General features: G+C 55.9%; 1 protein-coding gene across 1 annotated transcript; it reads left to right on the top strand.

The window, feature by feature from the left end:
• The first annotated feature begins 4,071 nt into the window (after positions 1–4,071).
• Positions 4,072–17,364, top strand: HTR6 (5-hydroxytryptamine receptor 6). The gene is made up of 3 exons (XM_045546473.1): positions 4,072–4,785; positions 14,827–14,985; positions 15,180–17,364. Exons 1-3 carry the CDS (start codon positions 4,072–4,074, stop codon positions 15,615–15,617), a joined length of 1,311 nt encoding a protein of 436 aa, XP_045402429.1. The 3' UTR covers positions 15,618–17,364.
• The last annotated feature ends 97 nt before the right edge of the window (positions 17,365–17,461 follow it).

The raw sequence follows: 17,461 nt of genomic DNA, 5'->3' as shown, positions 1-17,461 counted from the left end.
CTTTAGGAGAGATGAACTGTGATGTCAACGTTGTCAGCGCCTCTCTCCCCTAACTTGTTAGCCTACACGGAGCCAACGCTCAACTGGTTTTCTTTCCTTGCTCCAAGCCCCTGGAGAAATCCAGTCCACCTGGGTTCAAATCCTGCTGGAGCCACTTCCTAACTATGTAATCTCGAGCAAGTCACGTAAATCTCTGCGGCTCAGTTTCCCTATGTGTAAATAGGGAATAATGATCACTCACTCCTACCTCACTGGCAGGGTCGTGGTGAGCATCACATGCATCGATGCACATATAGAGCACAGAACAGCCCCTGGCGTTTAATAAGACCTCAGAGATGTTGGCTGTTATTATTACTGAGAATGAATGACTGGCCCACACTGCAGGTGTTCGGGCTGATGGTTTTGTTCATTGATAGTTATTGAGAGCTTAATATGTGCCAGGAATACAGCCACAAAACGGACAAATCCTAACCCTAACCCTAACCCTCACAGCCTTACAAAGGAGCCTCCCAACCTCCTTGGGAACTTAATCTCTCCATCTCTGTGATGAGGAGCTTCCCACAGTCCTCTGTACTGACAGCATGGAGGTCTGGGGCAGAAGATCTCTAAGACTCAGCTGTCCGTTATGGCTTCAGCTGTTTCCTCCAGGGAGGAAGCTCCCGTGGCCAAAGTAATCGAGCAAAAGCTGAGAATCCTTGAAAGTTCCTCTTTGCTCTGAAATATTAAGGAAGTCTAGGCCTTTATTATTCACAGCTCTATCAAGGTCTCAAGTTCAAGATAATAACAGTGTGGCCACAAGGTGGCACCACGACCCTGGCCCAATCTTAAAGTCATTTTTAAAATTATAGCAAAGTACAGATTAAAATACAACAAACATCTGTGAATCTATCACCTAGAATAAGCAAATGTTAAAGTTATTGCCATGATTTCTTTAGGTCTTTTTTTTTAACAAATAAAAGCCATCAAACAGAAAAAGCTAAAAGCAGGGAGACTAATATTCTATTCCACTACACACCAAGTGTTGCAAAGCTAAAATGCATGAGGCAAACGGTCTATCGGATACTCATCCCGTTCACAGCCCCACTGCCCCAGTTCATAGCAGCGGAAAACTTTAGAGGCGTTGCCAACCTCACAGAGCAAGTAGCAGAATTGGGATGAGGAACTCAGGACACTGGGCTCCACAGTCGTTCCACACAGCACCTCTTGAGTCACTGTTGCTCACATCACAATCCCTGGGCTGAAGGAGTTACTACGGGGCTGAATGTGTCACCATTGCACAGATGGGAACACTGAGGCCAACAGCTCGCACTGACATAGTATGGTAAAGTCTACAGATTACACTGTGTCATTTCATCCCCTCAACAACCCTGTGAGACGGGTGCTGTATTGTTCTGCTAACTATTGCAGAGGACAAAAGGTGACCCAAAGAGATGGAGCTGCTGGCCCTAGGTCCACAGAGCCAGTATGCTGTGAGCTGGATCCCAAGCCAGGTCTTTCTGACTCTCAGCTCCGGCTTGGTGTACACATCCTGTTCCTCGGGGCATGCAGACGCCTCACAGTGCTGCAGTGTGGTGTGGGGGGTGGGGTGGGGAGGGCAGGCCTCCTCCCCCTGCTGAGCAGTTCCATCTGTGGGCAAGACTGGGGCTCTGAGCACCCAGTAGCGGCTTAGGGGTGGATGGGGCGCTGCAGGGGCTGAGGTTTCTGTCAGGAGGTTTTTGACCATCTGTAGTGGCTCCCTCTGCCACAGGCATCGGGCAGACTGAGTTTCAGTTCCTGCTGGACCACTTGCTGCTGGTGACTGTGGGCCAGGACCTTGGCCTTTCAGAACCCCAGTTCTACTCGGCATTATTGTCGGGTAGGAATAAATACTTGGAGAAGTAGGAATATTGTAGGAGTAAGAACAGTGTAACAAAGCCCCTGGGAACAGAGCAAGAGCCTTAACTGTGGAAGGTGTTATAATATTTTTCTGTTTCTGTGGAGGGGGAAAGACCTCTCCTCATCCCCTTGGTACTACATTTTCTTTTTTTCCATAGCAGTTATCACTTTATGATTACTTTACTTTTTTTGTTTTTTTGAGACAGAGTCTTGATTTGTGAACTGGGCTAGAGTGCTGTGGCGTCAGCCTAGCTCACAGCAACCTCAAACTCCTGGGCTCAAACGATCCTCCTTCCTCAGCCTCCCGAGTAGCTGGGACTACAGGTGCACACCACCATGCCCGGCTAATTTTTTTCTATGTTTAGTTGCCCAGCTAATGTCTTTCTGTTTTTAGTAGAGATGGGGTCTCGCTCTTGTTCATGCTGGTCTTGAACTCAGCTCAAGCAATCCTCCTGCCTCGGCCTCCCACAGTACTAGGATTACAGGCGTGACCAACTGGCCTTACTTTACAGGTTTATTATGCTTATTATTTATTGTCTGTCTCCTTCCACTAGAGGGTAAGCACCATGGAGGTGCGGACTTTGTTGTGGTCACTGTAGTGTCCTGATTGGCCAGAACAATGCCTGACACCTAGTGGGCGCTCAATAAATATTTGTTGAATGAATGGATGGAATCCACAGTAACAATCGGCACAGCAGTGTTAGGTAGAGACTCTTCAGCCACAGGGAAGAGGTACACAGGGAGGTCACACTAAAGGGATGCCACACCTCACCTCTCTGCCTGCAGTGACTGCTACCGCACCTGCCTGGGCGATCCCCAATCTGTTCACACTCTGTTAGACTGGGAGTGCCAAGAGGTCAGGGACTTCATCCTTAGTGCCCGGCCCCTTTGGGGAACGGGATGGTTTCTCCTGGTAAGACCCTGGGAAGGGCAGCCCGCTGCTCAAACTAACTGTGAAGAGTGCCCAGAATTATTATTAACCCATTTTATAGACACAGCAACTGAGGCCAGAGGGGTGTCAAGTGATTTGCCTGTTTCCTAACTCCTGGGTTTCCCCGGAAGTGCGGTGACCTCGTTGCGAGTGGGCAGACCCCATTAGGGAGCAGTCCCCGGACAAAAGGAGGTCACAGCCCGCTTCTCTAAATTCTGCCTGCGCCGCCGCCGCGCGTGGGTTGCGGAGGAGTATGCGGGGGTGTGGGGGCTGCCATAGCCCGGGAGGCTGGCCGGCGCAGCTGGGGCCCTCGGATCGCTGGTCCCCAGGCCCGGGGTACCCGGCCCCGCCCGCCTGCGGGGCCCGGGCTCTGCTCTCCCCGCCCACCACGGGGCGGGACGCACGCTCCGCGGCGCGGGGACCGCGCGCTTCTGGCCCCATCCGCCCGCTCCTCCGCGCGCGCGGGCCCCTCGCGGCACCTCCCCGCTCCGGAGCCCCCGGCCCGCCGCCCACCGGCTCGCGGCGGCCTCTCCCCCGCCCAGCCCCGCGGCGCTCGCCGCAGTCGCGAGCAGAGAGCAGCGGCAGCGCCCCAGGTACCGAGCGCTGGCGGGAGGCGGCCGGCGACCCGGCGGCAGGGTGGGGAGGGGGCGCGGCCGCTGCCCTCCTCTCCCCGCGGGGCCTGGCCGGCCGCGTCCTCCCGCGCGCCGCGGGACCCGGGAGCGCCCGATCCCGGGGAGCCTCTGCCGGCGGCGACCTGCTTTCCCCGCCCGGGCTCCGCTCGGCCCCGAGGCCCCCGCCCTGTGACCCCCAGCGCTGCGGCACCCGACCTAGTGCCCCGCACGCCCACCGCCGCGGGGAGCCTGCCCTGCCGGAGAGCGCCCATTTGGTCCCTGCTCCCACCGTCCTCGTCCCCATCTTACCGCCCACCCCTCCAGGGGGCTCTGTTTCCACCCGAGGGCGCCCCCCACGACCTCCTCCCAACTTTCTTCCGCTGTCTTTAGGGGATTCGGCTCATTAGGTGCCCCTCCCTAAACTTCCCACCCGTTTGCTCCAGGTGTCCCTGTCCCACCCCCGAGGGCGCCCGTGTAGCTCCTCTCCGTCCTCCTCTGGTCGCTGACCCTGGACCTAGCGCCCCCGCCTCCGTCTTCCCACCTGCCCCCGCGGGGGAGGCGGAGGGACGCGGTCTGTTGTCACCAACGGCGCCCACCCAGCCTCCGCTCCTCCAGGCCACTCCATCACACCCTCACCCTCCATCCCCGGTCCCCATGGTCCCAGAGCCGGGGCCCTCCAACAACAGCACCCTGGCCTGGGGGTCGGGGCTGCCGGCGGCCGCGGGGGGCAGCGGCTGGGTGGCGGCCGGGCTGTGCGTGGTCATCGCGCTGACGGCGGCGGCCAACTCGCTGCTCATCGCACTCATCTGCACGCAGCCAGCGCTGCGCAACACGTCCAACTTCTTCCTGGTGTCGCTCTTCACGTCGGACCTGATGGTGGGGCTGGTGGTGATGCCGCCGGCCATGCTGAACGTGCTGTGCGGGCGCTGGGTGCTGGCGCGCGGCCTCTGCCTGCTCTGGGCCGCCTTCGACGTGATGTGCTGCAGCGCCTCCATCCTCAACCTCTGCCTCATCAGCCTGGACCGCTACCTGCTCATCCTGTCGCCGCTGCGCTACAAGCTGCGCATGACGCCGCCGCGCGCCCTGGCGCTTGTCCTGGGCGCCTGGAGCCTCGCCGCGCTTGCCTCCTTCCTGCCCCTGCTCCTGGGCTGGCATGAGCTGGGCCACGCGCGGCCGCCTGACCCGGGCCAGTGCCGCCTGCTGGCCAGCCTGCCCTTCGTCCTCGTGGCGTCGGGCCTCACCTTCTTCCTGCCCTCGGGTGCCATCTGCTTCACCTACTGCAGGATCCTGCTGGCCGCCCGCAAGCAGGCTGTGCAGGTGGCCTCCATCACTACCGGCATGGCCAGCCAGGCCTCGGAGACGCTGCAGGTACCCGGGGTGCGCAGGGAGACCCGGGCTTGTGGGATGGAGAGGAATGAGCAGCCACTGGGTGCCCTGGGGCATCACCACTCTGCACACACTTGCTGGTGACCTCCTCTCAGCCTTTCCTAGCTCCCACCTTTCTGGTCCACTCAGTGCCTGACCGTCCACAGGACAGCTCCATCAGACTGTGGGGCAGGCTTCTCCCAGGTCACATGTGCAACAAGGAATTTAGGGTGGCCCATCTCTCTCCATCTGCTCCTCCCCCGGTCTTCCCCATCATGGCAATGGCACCGTCATGGCATCCCACGCCAGAAACTTGGGAATAATTCTTGCCCTCTTGCTCATCCCATTCATTAGTGAGGCCTAATGGCATTGCTTCCTGAACAGGTGCCATCTTCACGGCCACTTCTTGCCTGGGAGCCTCTGATAGACTTCTACTGGCCCCCACTTCCGCTCCAGCCACTGCTGTGCATTTTCTGCACTGGAGCCAAAAACCCTGCTTCAGACCCTTCAGTGGCTCCTCATTGCACTCAAGGTAAAGAGCAAACCCATCTCAGGCTCTGGCCTCAGGATCTGCCCCTGCCAACCGCTCCAGCGTCACCTCCCCGCCCTCTCTTACTCTGCGGCAGCCTCGTGGCCCTTCTGACAGTTCCTAGGAGGCAGTGAGCTTCCTTCTGTGCCAGGGGCTGTATTTGCTATGCCCTCTGCCTGGAATGCTCTTCCAGCAGCTGCTTTGCCTGACTGTTAGCTCACCTCTTCCCAGGGGCCACCCCTGGCCACCCTGTCTGCAGACCCAGCCCTCCCCAACGCCGTTCCCTAGCAGGTCCCCTGGTTCATTTGCCCACTTGCTCATCCTGCCTCCCCGACTGGGATATAAGCTTTGTGAGGGCCGTGCATATCTGGGTCATTTTTGTTCCCCACTGCACATAGAGGGCGTGCCTATTTAGGTGCTTGTGAGTGGGGTAGGTGCTCTTAGCTCAAGGCCTTGCAGTGTCTGTAAGTGGAGTGGCTGCTCTTGCCACCCACACCACTCTGTGCTTGAGTCCCGCGGTCCACCCTATGGGGTGGGAGTGTACACTGCCCAGGCCTGGGTCCCAGGGACTTTGGCCACAGGCCCTGGGGAAAGTGCCAACTGGGCTCTCTTGGTGGAAGAAGCTCCAGGAGGATGGGGGTTGTCTTGGGGGGTCACTGGGTGGACAGGGACTTGGCCGAGAGGTGAAAGGCCAACATTCTCCTCACCCCATCAGTGAGGCCCAGAGCTGTGCCTGGCCCATCAGCTAAGAGGGCAGGGCCCTGTGTGGCCAGGGGGTCCTGGGAGCAGCCCTGCTCCTTCTCCCCATCTGCGCTCCCTGGAGAACGTTCTTGAGTCTCCCAGGTGGCTGTGACCCTGACTTGCTTCTCCAGGTGTGGGATGGCTGGCCTGGGCTGTCCACACTCTCTCCCTGGGTTCTTGTTTCCCAAACTTCAGGCGTCCGGGACATCTGCCTTTCTACCTCTCCCCACCCCCATCTCCAGCCACTTAATTCATGTGTACTTAGCTTTTTCTTTAAATCATCTGTCTTACCATTTTAGTTCCATGAATTTATTTAGAAAGAAAACTTCGTATCTCCTCCAGAAATGGAAAATCGGTATCCCTTGCCCTAGATTGAAGGCGATGATCACAAACACAACTTCAGTGATGTTGAAGACACCCTGAAGTCCAGCTTGGTGCACTTGAAGTGGCTGAGCCTGAAGCCTGCTTCCTCTTTGTTGAGTGTTAGAGGGTGTTAAAGACATAGTAGCACCAGCATGGGTCTTTCTCTTGACGTACCTGGAAGAGTTGGAAGAGAAGTGGCAAGGGCTAACGTTCTCTGATTCACTTATTTTATGGGGTGTCTACTGACCACCTGAGATTGGCACCATTCCCTCACTTGGGGAGGCTCTGCTCTCGTAGCTGGGGGTGTGGGACGTGGGCTTGTCTGGGTGAGGTCCGGGCAGGAGAAATCAGGATTCCAGGTTCCAGTGGCTCTGGTGACACAGGTTTTCTTTCCATTAAGCTAGTCAGCTGGTACCAGGATTGAGCTTGAGACTGTGGCCTCCGAACCCAGCCGGAGTCTCCCAGGTGCCATCAGGTGCAGCCCCGCAGTCTTTGAGCACTCACTATGTGCCAGGCGCCACTGAGCTAAGCTTATTAATCTCCCAATCACCCAGTGAGGCCAGTACTGCTGTCATCCCTGTTTGACAGATGGGGAAACTGAGGTTCAGAGAGAGGGGAGGTGGCTTGCCCAAGGTTACACAGCTGATGAGTGAGGTTCAAGGTCTGATCTGGCCAGTGCCACAGCCTCTGTCTGAACCAGTGCGCTGCTTTTGGGAAGTGATGCTCTTGAAACGCTGTGCTTGGGGACACCACACTGTGTCCCTTTACTTGTCTGTGCCATCTCAGTCTCCTCTGTCGGGTCCTCCTGATTCGCCCCAGCCGTGGCATTCCTGGGCCTCGTTCCCCGGCCTCTTTGCCCTTTTCCCACATTCGCTCCCTTAGTGATCTCATCTCGTCTCATGACTGCAGATGCCACCTGCACGCTGATGACTTCCTCCCTGGGCTGCTTACTTGACATGCTCGCAACAGAGCTCCGGATTTTCCGGGCCCCAGTCCTAGTCCCCCCATAGTCTTCCTTATATCAAGTCACTCGCTGTCCCAGAGCAAGTTGATCAGTTGTTCAGTCCAGGGACCGTGGAGGCAGTCTGGACGCCTCTCTTTGTCTCACACTCCACATCCAGTCCTCTTATGGCTACCGCGAAGACATGTCCAGGCTGGGACACTTCTCACCTCTCCACTGCTGCCCCCGGGCGGAGGCCCTCCAGCTGCTGCCTGGGTTGCTGCAGGACTCCCCTGGCTGATTTTCTCATGTCATCCTTGCTCCCTTTCAACCTCGTACAACAGTGAACACGATCCCTTTGAAGTGCAAGTCCTGCCGTGTCATTCCTCTGCCCCGTGACCTCCTGTCACCTGGCTCTCTGCTCGTTACGGGGCCTCGTCTCCTCCCACCGCCCCCCTGCTCTTTCTGTCTCAGCCACACTGCTCTCCTTGCCGTTCCTTGAACACACCAAGCATATTCCGGCCTCAGGATCTTTGCACTTGCTGTTCCCTCTGCCTGGGGTCCCCTTTCCTCACTTCCCCACGTGGTTCTCCCCCTGACTTCCACCGTTTCCTTCCAGTCTCTATTCAGTCGCCTTCCCCAATCCCTCTATCCACAGAAGCCACTGCCACCCCCTCCCCAGGTCCTGTCCAGCCCTCACTTCCTCAGTGATTTCTCTCAGCAGCGCTTACTACCCCCTGACATATTATGCACTTACCCCTTTATTTACTACTTTGCTCTACTAGAGCGTAAGCTCCGTGAGGGTGGGAACTTGTCTTTTTGATTTACTGCCGTGTTCCCAGCACCTAAAACAGCGCCTGGCTCGCCGTGGTGATCAGGAAGGGATGAAATGAACGCAGTGCCTCGGGGAGCCTGGGAGTCTATCCCCGTTCACGTGGCTGCCTTTTCTCTCACTCCTTTCAGAATCAGTTCTTGCATGTGACAACTTAAGCTTTTTATCATGTGGGTTCATTTGCTTGGTGACATGTACCGAGCACCTACTTTGTGCAGGAGCTGTCCTAGGCAGTGCACGTGCTGGCGGACAGGACTGCAACACCGGCCCGCCTGGGCTCTGTTCTAGCTGGGGAGACAGACACTGATCGTGAAACGCTACCATCATGAGGATTATGGAGCTTATAAGAGGGCACCTCACCCAGCGAACGTTCCCTGAGTATACGCTGGAAGGCTAAAGGGAGAAGTCACACTGAGCTCTAAAACCAAAGGCTGGGAGCAGCCTTCACGGGCTAGCCAGCACCCTACCTCTAAGGCAGAATGACCTGTGGGCCTCTCCAGCCAGAGATGTGTCTATTGGAATCCCCCACTTTCTGGAAAGCCTGTTCTGGTTCGTATGTGAAGTGTCAGCTCCTGGCTGCCGGCCTTGCTTCCAAATCACTTGGTTCCTAAGTGAGCCTTCTGCAGGCCTGTTTTGCTCATGGCCAGGAGATCGGGCTGTATTCTGGGAACTGGCTTCTGGGATGCTGCCTCTACTCTGACCTCCTGGGTCACCACCCCTTTCTTCCCACCGGAGCTGGCCTGTCTCAGAGACCGGCAGCTTCTAGCCTGGAGGTGGAGGCTCCCTCAATGCCTGGACCTAAAGGCACTGCTGAGAATAAATAAGACTTGGGGTGCGTCAGCCCCGTTTCCTCCTGTGCTCAGTCCCACTCACCCCTTGCTGCCGTCCCCAGTGCAGCCTCCAGCTTCCCTGCAGAAGGGAGGGAGCAGGGCATAGGTTCCCTAAGCCCCAATTTCTCTGGGGTCCAGATCATGGGAGATGGTAGCCTTGAGCATTTTATCCCTCCCATATAGACTATGCATGTAAATGGGCTTTTCTGCTTTTTTTTATTTTTTATTTTTGAGACAGGGTCTCATTCTTTTGCCCAGGCTGGAGTGCAATGGTGCAATCATAGCTCATTGCAGCCTTGAACTCCTGGCCTCAAGCCATCCTCCCGCCTCAGCCTCCTAAGCAGCTGGGACTATAGGCACATGCCACCACACCTGGCTAATTTAAACATTTTTTGTAGAAATGGGATCTTGCTGTGTTGCCCAGGCTGGTCTTGAACTCCTGGCCTCAAGTGATCCTCCTGCCTATAGCCTCCCAAAGTGCTGGGATCACAGGCATCAGCCACCACCGTGCCTGGCCTAAATGGGCTTTTAGAAAAACACTGGCTGGCTTAGTGGTTTCCCCAGGCCTTCCTGCTGCCCCAGGGGCTGGAAGGAGGGGCCCTGCTTAGTGCTAAGGCAGGGGCTGCGGGCTGGGGCTGCAGGGGTGTGGGGGCGGTGGTGACAGAGTGAGATGCTGCCAGGGGCATGTGCATGTGTGTGTGGTGGGGGGCGTGGGGACCAGACTGGGGTGGCCTTCAGCCTTGGGAGATTCCAGAGGCCCCAGGGTGCTGGGGCAGTTCAGGGGTGCAGCAGCAGTAGCCCAGCCTCTTCCTCTCCGTGCTGGGATTGCTGGGTCTCTCTGGCCCATGACCTCTGCCCACCTTCTCTGTTCCTCATCTTCCTCCCCCATTCCCTTCTCTGCTTTCTGTGTGCTTGTTTTCCCCTCCCCCCATCAATTTCTCCTCCTCCTCGTCTTTTCACCCTCCCTCACTCTCCTAAGCATTATTCTGCCTTAGTGATCCATCTTCCCTTCCATCTCTGTCCTTCCTCCTCCTCAGAGGAGGCTGTGATCACAGAAATATCTGCGAGGGGGAGGAGGGGGCTGAGCCGGGGAGAGGCTGGCAGAGCGGCACTGCTGAGTGTGGCGGGCATGGCTGCTGCTCGGAGCCAGGTGGCCTGTGAGCCAGGGCTGCGGCTGTGGCAGGAGCTTGGGTGTCTGGCTGCTCAGGGCTGGAGCTCTGCCTTGCATGGAAGCCGGATGACCTTGGACAAGGCATCTCACCTCTCTGTGCCCCAGGGGGAATGATGTTTATTCTCATGAGGCTGTTTGAAGAGCCAATGAGATAATATACATAAAGTACCCGGCACACATAAGGTGCTCAATATATGTTCCTTCCTCTCCTTTCCTGCTGGTGGGAAAATATATGCTTCTGGGAGCTCATGCCTTTGAGCCTTTCTAGGGAAAAAAGTCACCACTGCTGCCACAATGATCAAATAGCTGCAGCATCACAGTGGTCAAATAGCTGAGCCGGACACTAATAACAGCAAACAACAAAGACGAAAGCTAATGCTTACATGGTGCTTACTGCGTGCCGGGCACTGTTCCAACTTGCTGTGCGTTATGTTATCTAATCCTCGCTACAATCCTATGAGGTAGAAGCCATTATAATTGCCGTTTTGCAGAAGTGAAGGCTGAGACACAGAGAGGCGAAGCGACTTGCTGAAGGTCACTCAGCTAGTTAGGATTTGAAACCAGGAAGAGCCTGGTTAGGAGCTCCAGTTAGGAGCCAGGATTTGAAACTAGGCAGTGTGGCTCAGGTCTGTCTTATGATCCTCACACTATGATTAGGTGATGGCAAAAATTTTAAATTACAGAAGGGAATATGTAAGTACACTTTAAAATACAAATTCAACAGTAGAGATGAAATAAAAGACACCCCCTCCGAATTCCACCTAATCACCTTCTACTCCCAGGGACACTCTTATCAATTTAGGAAATGTCCTTCCATTTTTTTCTGCCTTTTTTTTTTTTTTTTTTTTTTGAGACAGGGTCTCGCTCTATTGCCCAGGCTGGAGTGTAGTGGCATCATCGTAGCTCACTGTAACCTTGAACTCCTCGGCTCAAGTGATCGTCCTGCCTTAGCCTCCTAAGTAGCTAGGACTACAGGGTAGTGCCACCATACCCAGCTAACTTTTAAATTTTTTTGTAGAGACAGGGTTGTGCTATGTTGCCCAGGCTGGTCTTGAACTGGCCTCCCAAAGTGTGGGGATTACAGGTGTGAGCCACTGCACCTGGCCAATTCATTCTTTAAAAACATCTGGGTAGCATTCTGGAGTGGGAATGTACCATGGTTTATGTAAGCACTCTTTCTGGGCATTTCGGCTGCTTTCAGATTTTTCCCATCATGCATAGTGCTGCGGGACACATTATTGTCTATGCCAGGTGAGCAAACAAGTGAGCAGGTATTTTTTGAACATAAGGACCTGTAGGATTGCTGGCTGGAAGGGCGCTGCCAGATTGTCCTCCAGGTAGCTGCTCTCTGACAGTGCCACATGCCGTGGACGTGTACAAGGGACACACAAACAACAGAACATGGCCATGAGGGGCCGTGAGGTGGTTACAAGGCAGAGAGAAGCCAGAAGGGTGATGCTGGTGTCAGCCAGATCCCAGGTGTGGCTGGTGGTTTCTCCTAGTTTCTGCTCCATGGGGGCTCTTGGTGACAGTAGGGGGGCTTCTTAACCCTATCCTGTCTGTGGCCCATGGATGCCATCCCCGAGTGTGCAGGTGACATGGTGAAGTGGGAAGAGTGCACTTTCTGGGGCCAGAAATGGGTCTCTGACTCAATTCTCACCTCCTTTGTGACTCCTGGCAAGTCCTTTTGCCTCTCTGAGCCTCAGTTGTCCCATCTGCAAAATGGGAATACTCATAACTATCTCTGAGAAAGAGCAAATGACTTAAGGAATATCAAATGCTCATGTGTAGTGCGTGCTCAAGAAATAGGGATGATAATGCTGAATTGAAGTCTCTCTGGTTTGTGTGGCCTTGCACTACTACAGTTGTGACCTTGGGAAGGTCCTCTGCCCTCTCTGAGCCTCAGTTTCCTTCTCTATTCCCTCTTGGCTGTGCTCTCTGGTCCACTCTTTGGGAAGAAGAGGAGGAGAAAGAAGGATCTTGGGTTGTTCCCACGGAGACCAGAGAGGAAATATCATTTCATCTTCACTCCCTTCCCTGGAGCTTCCTTCCAGATGGTTGCCCCGAGACATCCCCGAGTGCCTCAAATTCTCCCTTGCCCTAGAGCTCTCACAAGGCCAGGGTTGCTTCCTGCCCTCTCCCATCCCCAGGTCACCAGGGGGCAGAGGGGCACCTGGATAAGTGGGACCTCCTGGAGACAGTGTCACCTCCCTCCATAATGTCTGTCCCCATTGATGGCAGCAATTTGAAGGTGTGGCAGGTCTTAGGATGATTCTTTTGGGGAAGCAGGAGGCTCCTCCTCCAGGCTGACCATGGTGGGCCACAGAAACCATGTAGAGTCCACTTGGGAGGAGAGAAAAACTAGAAGAGGAGAGAGAAAAGCGGATGCTCTTTTTCTCCCTTGCTGACTTGGGCCAGACTTCGGAGCAGACTTGTGTATGGTGGGGTGGAGGTGGAGGGGCACCCTCCGGTCACAGAGCCTGAGCTGCAGGGTCGTGAGTCAGAGCTTCTGTCCTGGTGTCTTTGCTGCTTTGGGGAGGCCAGAGCTGCTGGCAGAAGGACAGGGACCTCGAGTGCTCAAAATCACCCCAACCTCACACACATATCACAGAACCAGCCTCGGGGCTATCATGTATGTAGCACCTACTCTGTTGGGCACTGTGCATGCATTTATTACCCACAGCCTCACTGCGTAAGCTGAGTATCATTTTTTGCCATTTTACAGATGTGGAAACAGAGGCTCTCTCAAGATCACAGAGCGAGTAAGTGGTAGAGACATGATTTGAAGCCAGCTCACCTGTCTTAAAAGCCCAGCTTTTGCCTCTGCAATGCTGTCCCACCAAGACAGCGGAGGGAAACCAAAGGCCTCTTAGGCTGCTCTTTTGCAAATTTGTCCTTGGTATTTGTGTAACCAGATTTCACCTGGATAAGCACGTTGAGAGGTGTGCTCCGCCCCCCTCTACCATTCCAGAATTAGAATCCCCGCTCCCGTGGAAAGAATTAAAACCCCCACTCCCATGGAAAGAGGGTATGTAGCTGGGGTTTCAGCACCATGGACAAGACACCAAGTTCGGTACCCGGAGGAGGCCCAGAGGAAGGATCCCGGGATGGAAGGAGAGCGCATGCGCATGAAAGTGGGTGGGGCTGTTGGCTTTGTGCTGCCCGGGTTGGCACATCTTGGCTTTGCCTCCTCCGCCCCCTTTCCATCTGCAGAAGATGGCCTGGGAATCTGGTTCCCTTCCTGCCTCCTCTGACCTCATCTCCCAATACCCAGCCCACCTCTGGCTGCCTCAAGAACTAAAGCTGGGCTTTATAGAAAGTGCTGGGCCTATCTGGCTGTCAAAACCCAGGTGTGTGCCTGGGCAGCGCACACCCCCTTTGCATAGCTCAGGATGAATCCCGCACACCATTGCACACTGGCATTTACTTACGCTGTAAATATGGGCGGGTCTCACTTCGTGTAAGTCTGATATATGAAAATCCAAATTGGTTGCAACACATGATTTGGAGGAGGGCTTCACATCCTAGCCTTTGTGGATGCCTAGAGGTTTCATGGTGGGAACCCACAGACTTCAAGGCAGTTTGTGAACCTTCTGGAAGTGTGGAACATTTTTTTTCTTGTGTGTATGTGTATACAAATGTATAAGCCTTTCATTTTCTGGGGAGAGGTTTTTTGTAGATTTTCAAAGGGCTCATGAGGTTTAGAAAGTGAAGAGAACTGCAGCACTGAGGGATCACACAGTTGAGAGAGGCTTTTAGTGTTTTGGGGCTGCTGGTTGCCAGTCTGCAAGGTCAAAATCTAACCTCCTACGCCCACGTCTTCCTGTCAGTCGCTCCTGGGGAGCAGCTTCTTTCTCCTCTGTCCCTCGTCCCCTTTCCTCCTCTTCTGTCCACTCCTGAGAACAGAGTAGCCTGCCAGTCCCACAGCATAATGGAGTTGTAAAATATCAAGGTCACTAGCATCCCTTGTAATCTGTAAAAGACTTAATTGCAAGCATTTGCCTTGTTGTGCATGTGTCCTCAAAAAATATCTTGTGGAACACAAGAGTAATCACACAGGCAAGACCATTACTCCCAAATATGAAGCGAATTCATATACAGAAAAATTGCCGAGCCTTGGACAGCAACGGGTCCTCTTTTTTTCAAGTACTGTTCCATTGCAGCTGATTGCAAAGGCGTTGGAAGGTGCTGGGGCTCGTTGTGATGCGTGTTGGCCTGTGTTGCCTGTTGTCTTTCCAGGGATGGTGGTTCTTCCAAAGCAACTGACTTGAGTTTGGGGTAGTGTTGCTGTGTCTCACTGTACTTCCTAGAGCTCCTTGTGAAATTCTGGGTCAGGGGCCGGGCTCAGTGTGGGACCAGGATCAGAGCTCAGTCTAGGTCCGTGGCTGAGGCTCAGTTGGAGACCTTGGCTTTGTAGGCCTTTATGGTAGGTGTCAGGATTCAGCCTGGACTTAGTTTATCGCTGATGTCAGGCCTCAGTCTAGGACTCCACCTGGGGCTCAGTCAAGGATCAGGGCTCAGTTTATTGCTGTACTAGGGCTCAGTCTAGAATTAGGACTGAGGCTCAGTCTGTGGCTAAGATCAGAGTCAGACTGCGGCTCTTTCTCAGCTGCCTCACGTGGGCCTTCCTTTCTGCAGGTGCCCAGGACCCCACGCCCAGGGGTGGAGTCGGCTGACAGCAGGCGTCTGGCCGCCAAGCACAGCAGTAAGGCCTTGAAGGCCAGCCTGACGCTGGGGATCCTTCTGGGCATGTTCTTTGTGACCTGGCTGCCCTTCTTTGTGGCCAACATAGCCCAGGTAATGCCACAGCGGGGGGCAGGTAAGTCCAGGCCTCGCTGGGGAGGCCCTGAGCCCCAGTCCAGGCTCGGGGAGTGGGGAGGGTGGCTGCCTCGCATGGTGCATGCCTTCGTGTGCATCTGCTTCGTCCCAGCTGGGTGGGGGGGTCTGTGTCCCTGCCCCAAAGCCAGACATGACCCGTCCCGTCCCCTCAGGCCGTGTGCGACTGCGTCTCCCCAGGCCTCTTCGACGTCCTCACGTGGCTGGGTTACTGTAACAGCACCATGAACCCCATCATCTACCCACTGTTCATGCGGGACTTCAAGCGGGCGCTGGGCAGGTTCCTGCCATGTCCCCACTGTCCCCGGGAGCGCCGGGCCAGCCTTGCCTCCCCCTCCTTTCGTACCTCTCACAGCGGCCCCCGGCCCGGCCTGAGCCTGCAGCACGTGCTGCCGCTGCCCCTGCCGCCGGACTCGGACTCGGGCTCGGGCGGCTCCTCAGGCCTGCAGCTCACGACCCAGCTGCTGCTTCCTGGGGAGGCCACCCGGGACCCCCCGCTGCCTACCAGGGCCGCTGCTGCAGTCAACTTCTTCAACATCCATCCCGCAGAGCCAGAGCTGCGGCTGCACCCACGTGGTTTCCCCACGAACTAACCCAGGCTTGGAGCTGGATTAGATGGAACTAAGTCTCTGGGGCCTCGGGCCAGCTCTTGGGTAAGAGCAGGAGGCTGCGGGTCTCCTCCGAGCTCCGGGGAGTACACAGGGCCAGCGCCTACTGCCCACTCCCGGGCCCTTTCCCGGACGGATGACAGCGGACTCAGATACAGCTTTCTGTAGAACGCCCCGGTGTGGACTGTAACCTGTGTGTACAGAGGACGGTTTGGAGGACTCAATGTTGGGGAGAAGGACCTCTTGGTTCAGGTTAGGATGAAAACAATCATGTCCTTTGCCCACGCCTCCATCTGCAGATGGGATCAGTGGTCGCCGCGCCCCTCACCACCCCCAGTGTAGTCAATGGACCATCATCATCATCGCCACCTCCTGGGAATTTGTTCAAAGTGCACATCTCCGCCCCACCCCACACCTGCTGAATCGGAATTGCCTGTTAACAAGATCCCCAGGTGAATCGTGTGCGCATTACAGTTGAGATGTGCTGGTGTAGGTGGTCTTTAACCCTGAGAATGATGCGCTGGCCGGTTTTCAGGTGTGCCGGCCCCTCGGCATGTGCGTGGCAGCACAGAAGAGCACGTGCCAGGTAGCCGGGCGTACACCTGAGTCTCTGCCCCACTCCTCTGGCACAGGTTACTCAACCTCCCTGAGTCTCAGCCGCCCCATGTGTAACGTGGGCTCGCGACGCCTACCTCACGGGACTGTCTTGAGAACAGACGTGTGCAGTAGACAGTCAGCAAGTCCTGCTACTCCAACCCCTGGCCGTCCAGCCCTGGCCTCTGGCTAGGGGCCAGGAAGGGCTGTTTGTTCCCACTGTTCCTTTCCCATTTTCCTCCTCTTCAGCCCCAGCCCAGAATCCCACAGCCTGACTCTGGTTCCCCAACCCCTCGTTCTGGATGCTGGGTGGGGCCCCGGCACTCAGGGACCTTCCCAGCCCCCAAGTGGCTGCACTATCTCTCCTGGGGGCAGAGGGGCAGACGGCAGTTTCTTGTTCAACCTCAGGGATGGGTTTTCCTCTACCCTGGGCTTCCTTGGACCTAGAAGGGAACAGCTGGGATAAACCCAGCCCCTCGCCCGCCTCCTGGCCTTCCCTGGGGCGAGAGATGGGAATGGCGGCCACTTGGGCCAGCAGAGGTAAAGAGGAGCTGTCCCTGGTGGTGGGGCCACCAAGCAGGTGGATGTACCCTGGCACAGGGGCCTTGTTTTGGGGGCCGGGGGTGGAGGAACTTTTGGTCCCTAAAGTTTACCTGCCAGAGGTCCCTTTCTAGCCTGAGGTTTTCTAAAGCTTCCGGTTCCCCAATTTCTATCAACCCAAGCTCCCGGGGTCCTCCACCCGCAGCCTGGCGCTCTCCTTGGTGCTGACTAGACTCAACTCCAGCCCTGGCGGCTGGCTGCAGAGGGGCCATGGTGCTTGCTGGGGCTTCCCCTGTCCCCCAAGACCAGCCGAGGGGACTGTCAATAAACACTAGCTGAAGGCTGTGGCTGTGGTGTGGACTGGATTCGATCGAGGGGCCACTTGGGGTTTGAGAAGCAGCTGGTGTAGTGGGAAGAGACCTGGGTGTAGGTGTCCTGGGTTCTGGTCCACACTCTGCCCCTAATTGCTTTGGGATCCCAGAAAAAATCATTTCCTCTTTCAGAGCCTCAGTTCTCCATGTGTGCCATGAGCAGTTTGGATTAACAGCAGCAGGAGCTCTATAAATATTTGTTGAATGAACAAATACACATACACCTAAGCAGCGATCCGCCTCCTATGTTCCATGACTCCGATTTCTCCTGCCCTCCTCCCGCCTCCCCCAGAGCCTGTCAGTACTGCCTCCACCTGGGCCTTG

The sequence above is a fragment of the Lemur catta genome, chromosome 3 (assembly GCF_020740605.2).
Source record: "Lemur catta isolate mLemCat1 chromosome 3, mLemCat1.pri, whole genome shotgun sequence".
Lineage (NCBI taxonomy): Eukaryota > Metazoa > Chordata > Mammalia > Primates > Lemuridae > Lemur > Lemur catta.
Note: the sequence above shows the minus strand (reverse complement) of the source record. Positions and strands in the feature narration are given on the sequence as shown.

What these genes read in the sequence shown, in the direction of transcription:
- HTR6 (XM_045546473.1), top strand. Translation starts at nt 4,072, where the DNA reads ATGGTCCCAGAGCCGGGGCCCTCCAACAACAGCACCCTGGCCTGGGGG. An exon ending in AGGCCTCGGAGACGCTGCAG is followed by an intron (nt 4,786 to 14,826) that starts GTACCCGGGGTG and finishes TCCTTTCTGCAG; the next exon opens with GTGCCCAGGACCCCACGCCC. An exon ending in TTGTGGCCAACATAGCCCAG is followed by an intron (nt 14,986 to 15,179) that starts GTAATGCCACAG and finishes CCGTCCCCTCAG; the next exon opens with GCCGTGTGCGACTGCGTCTC.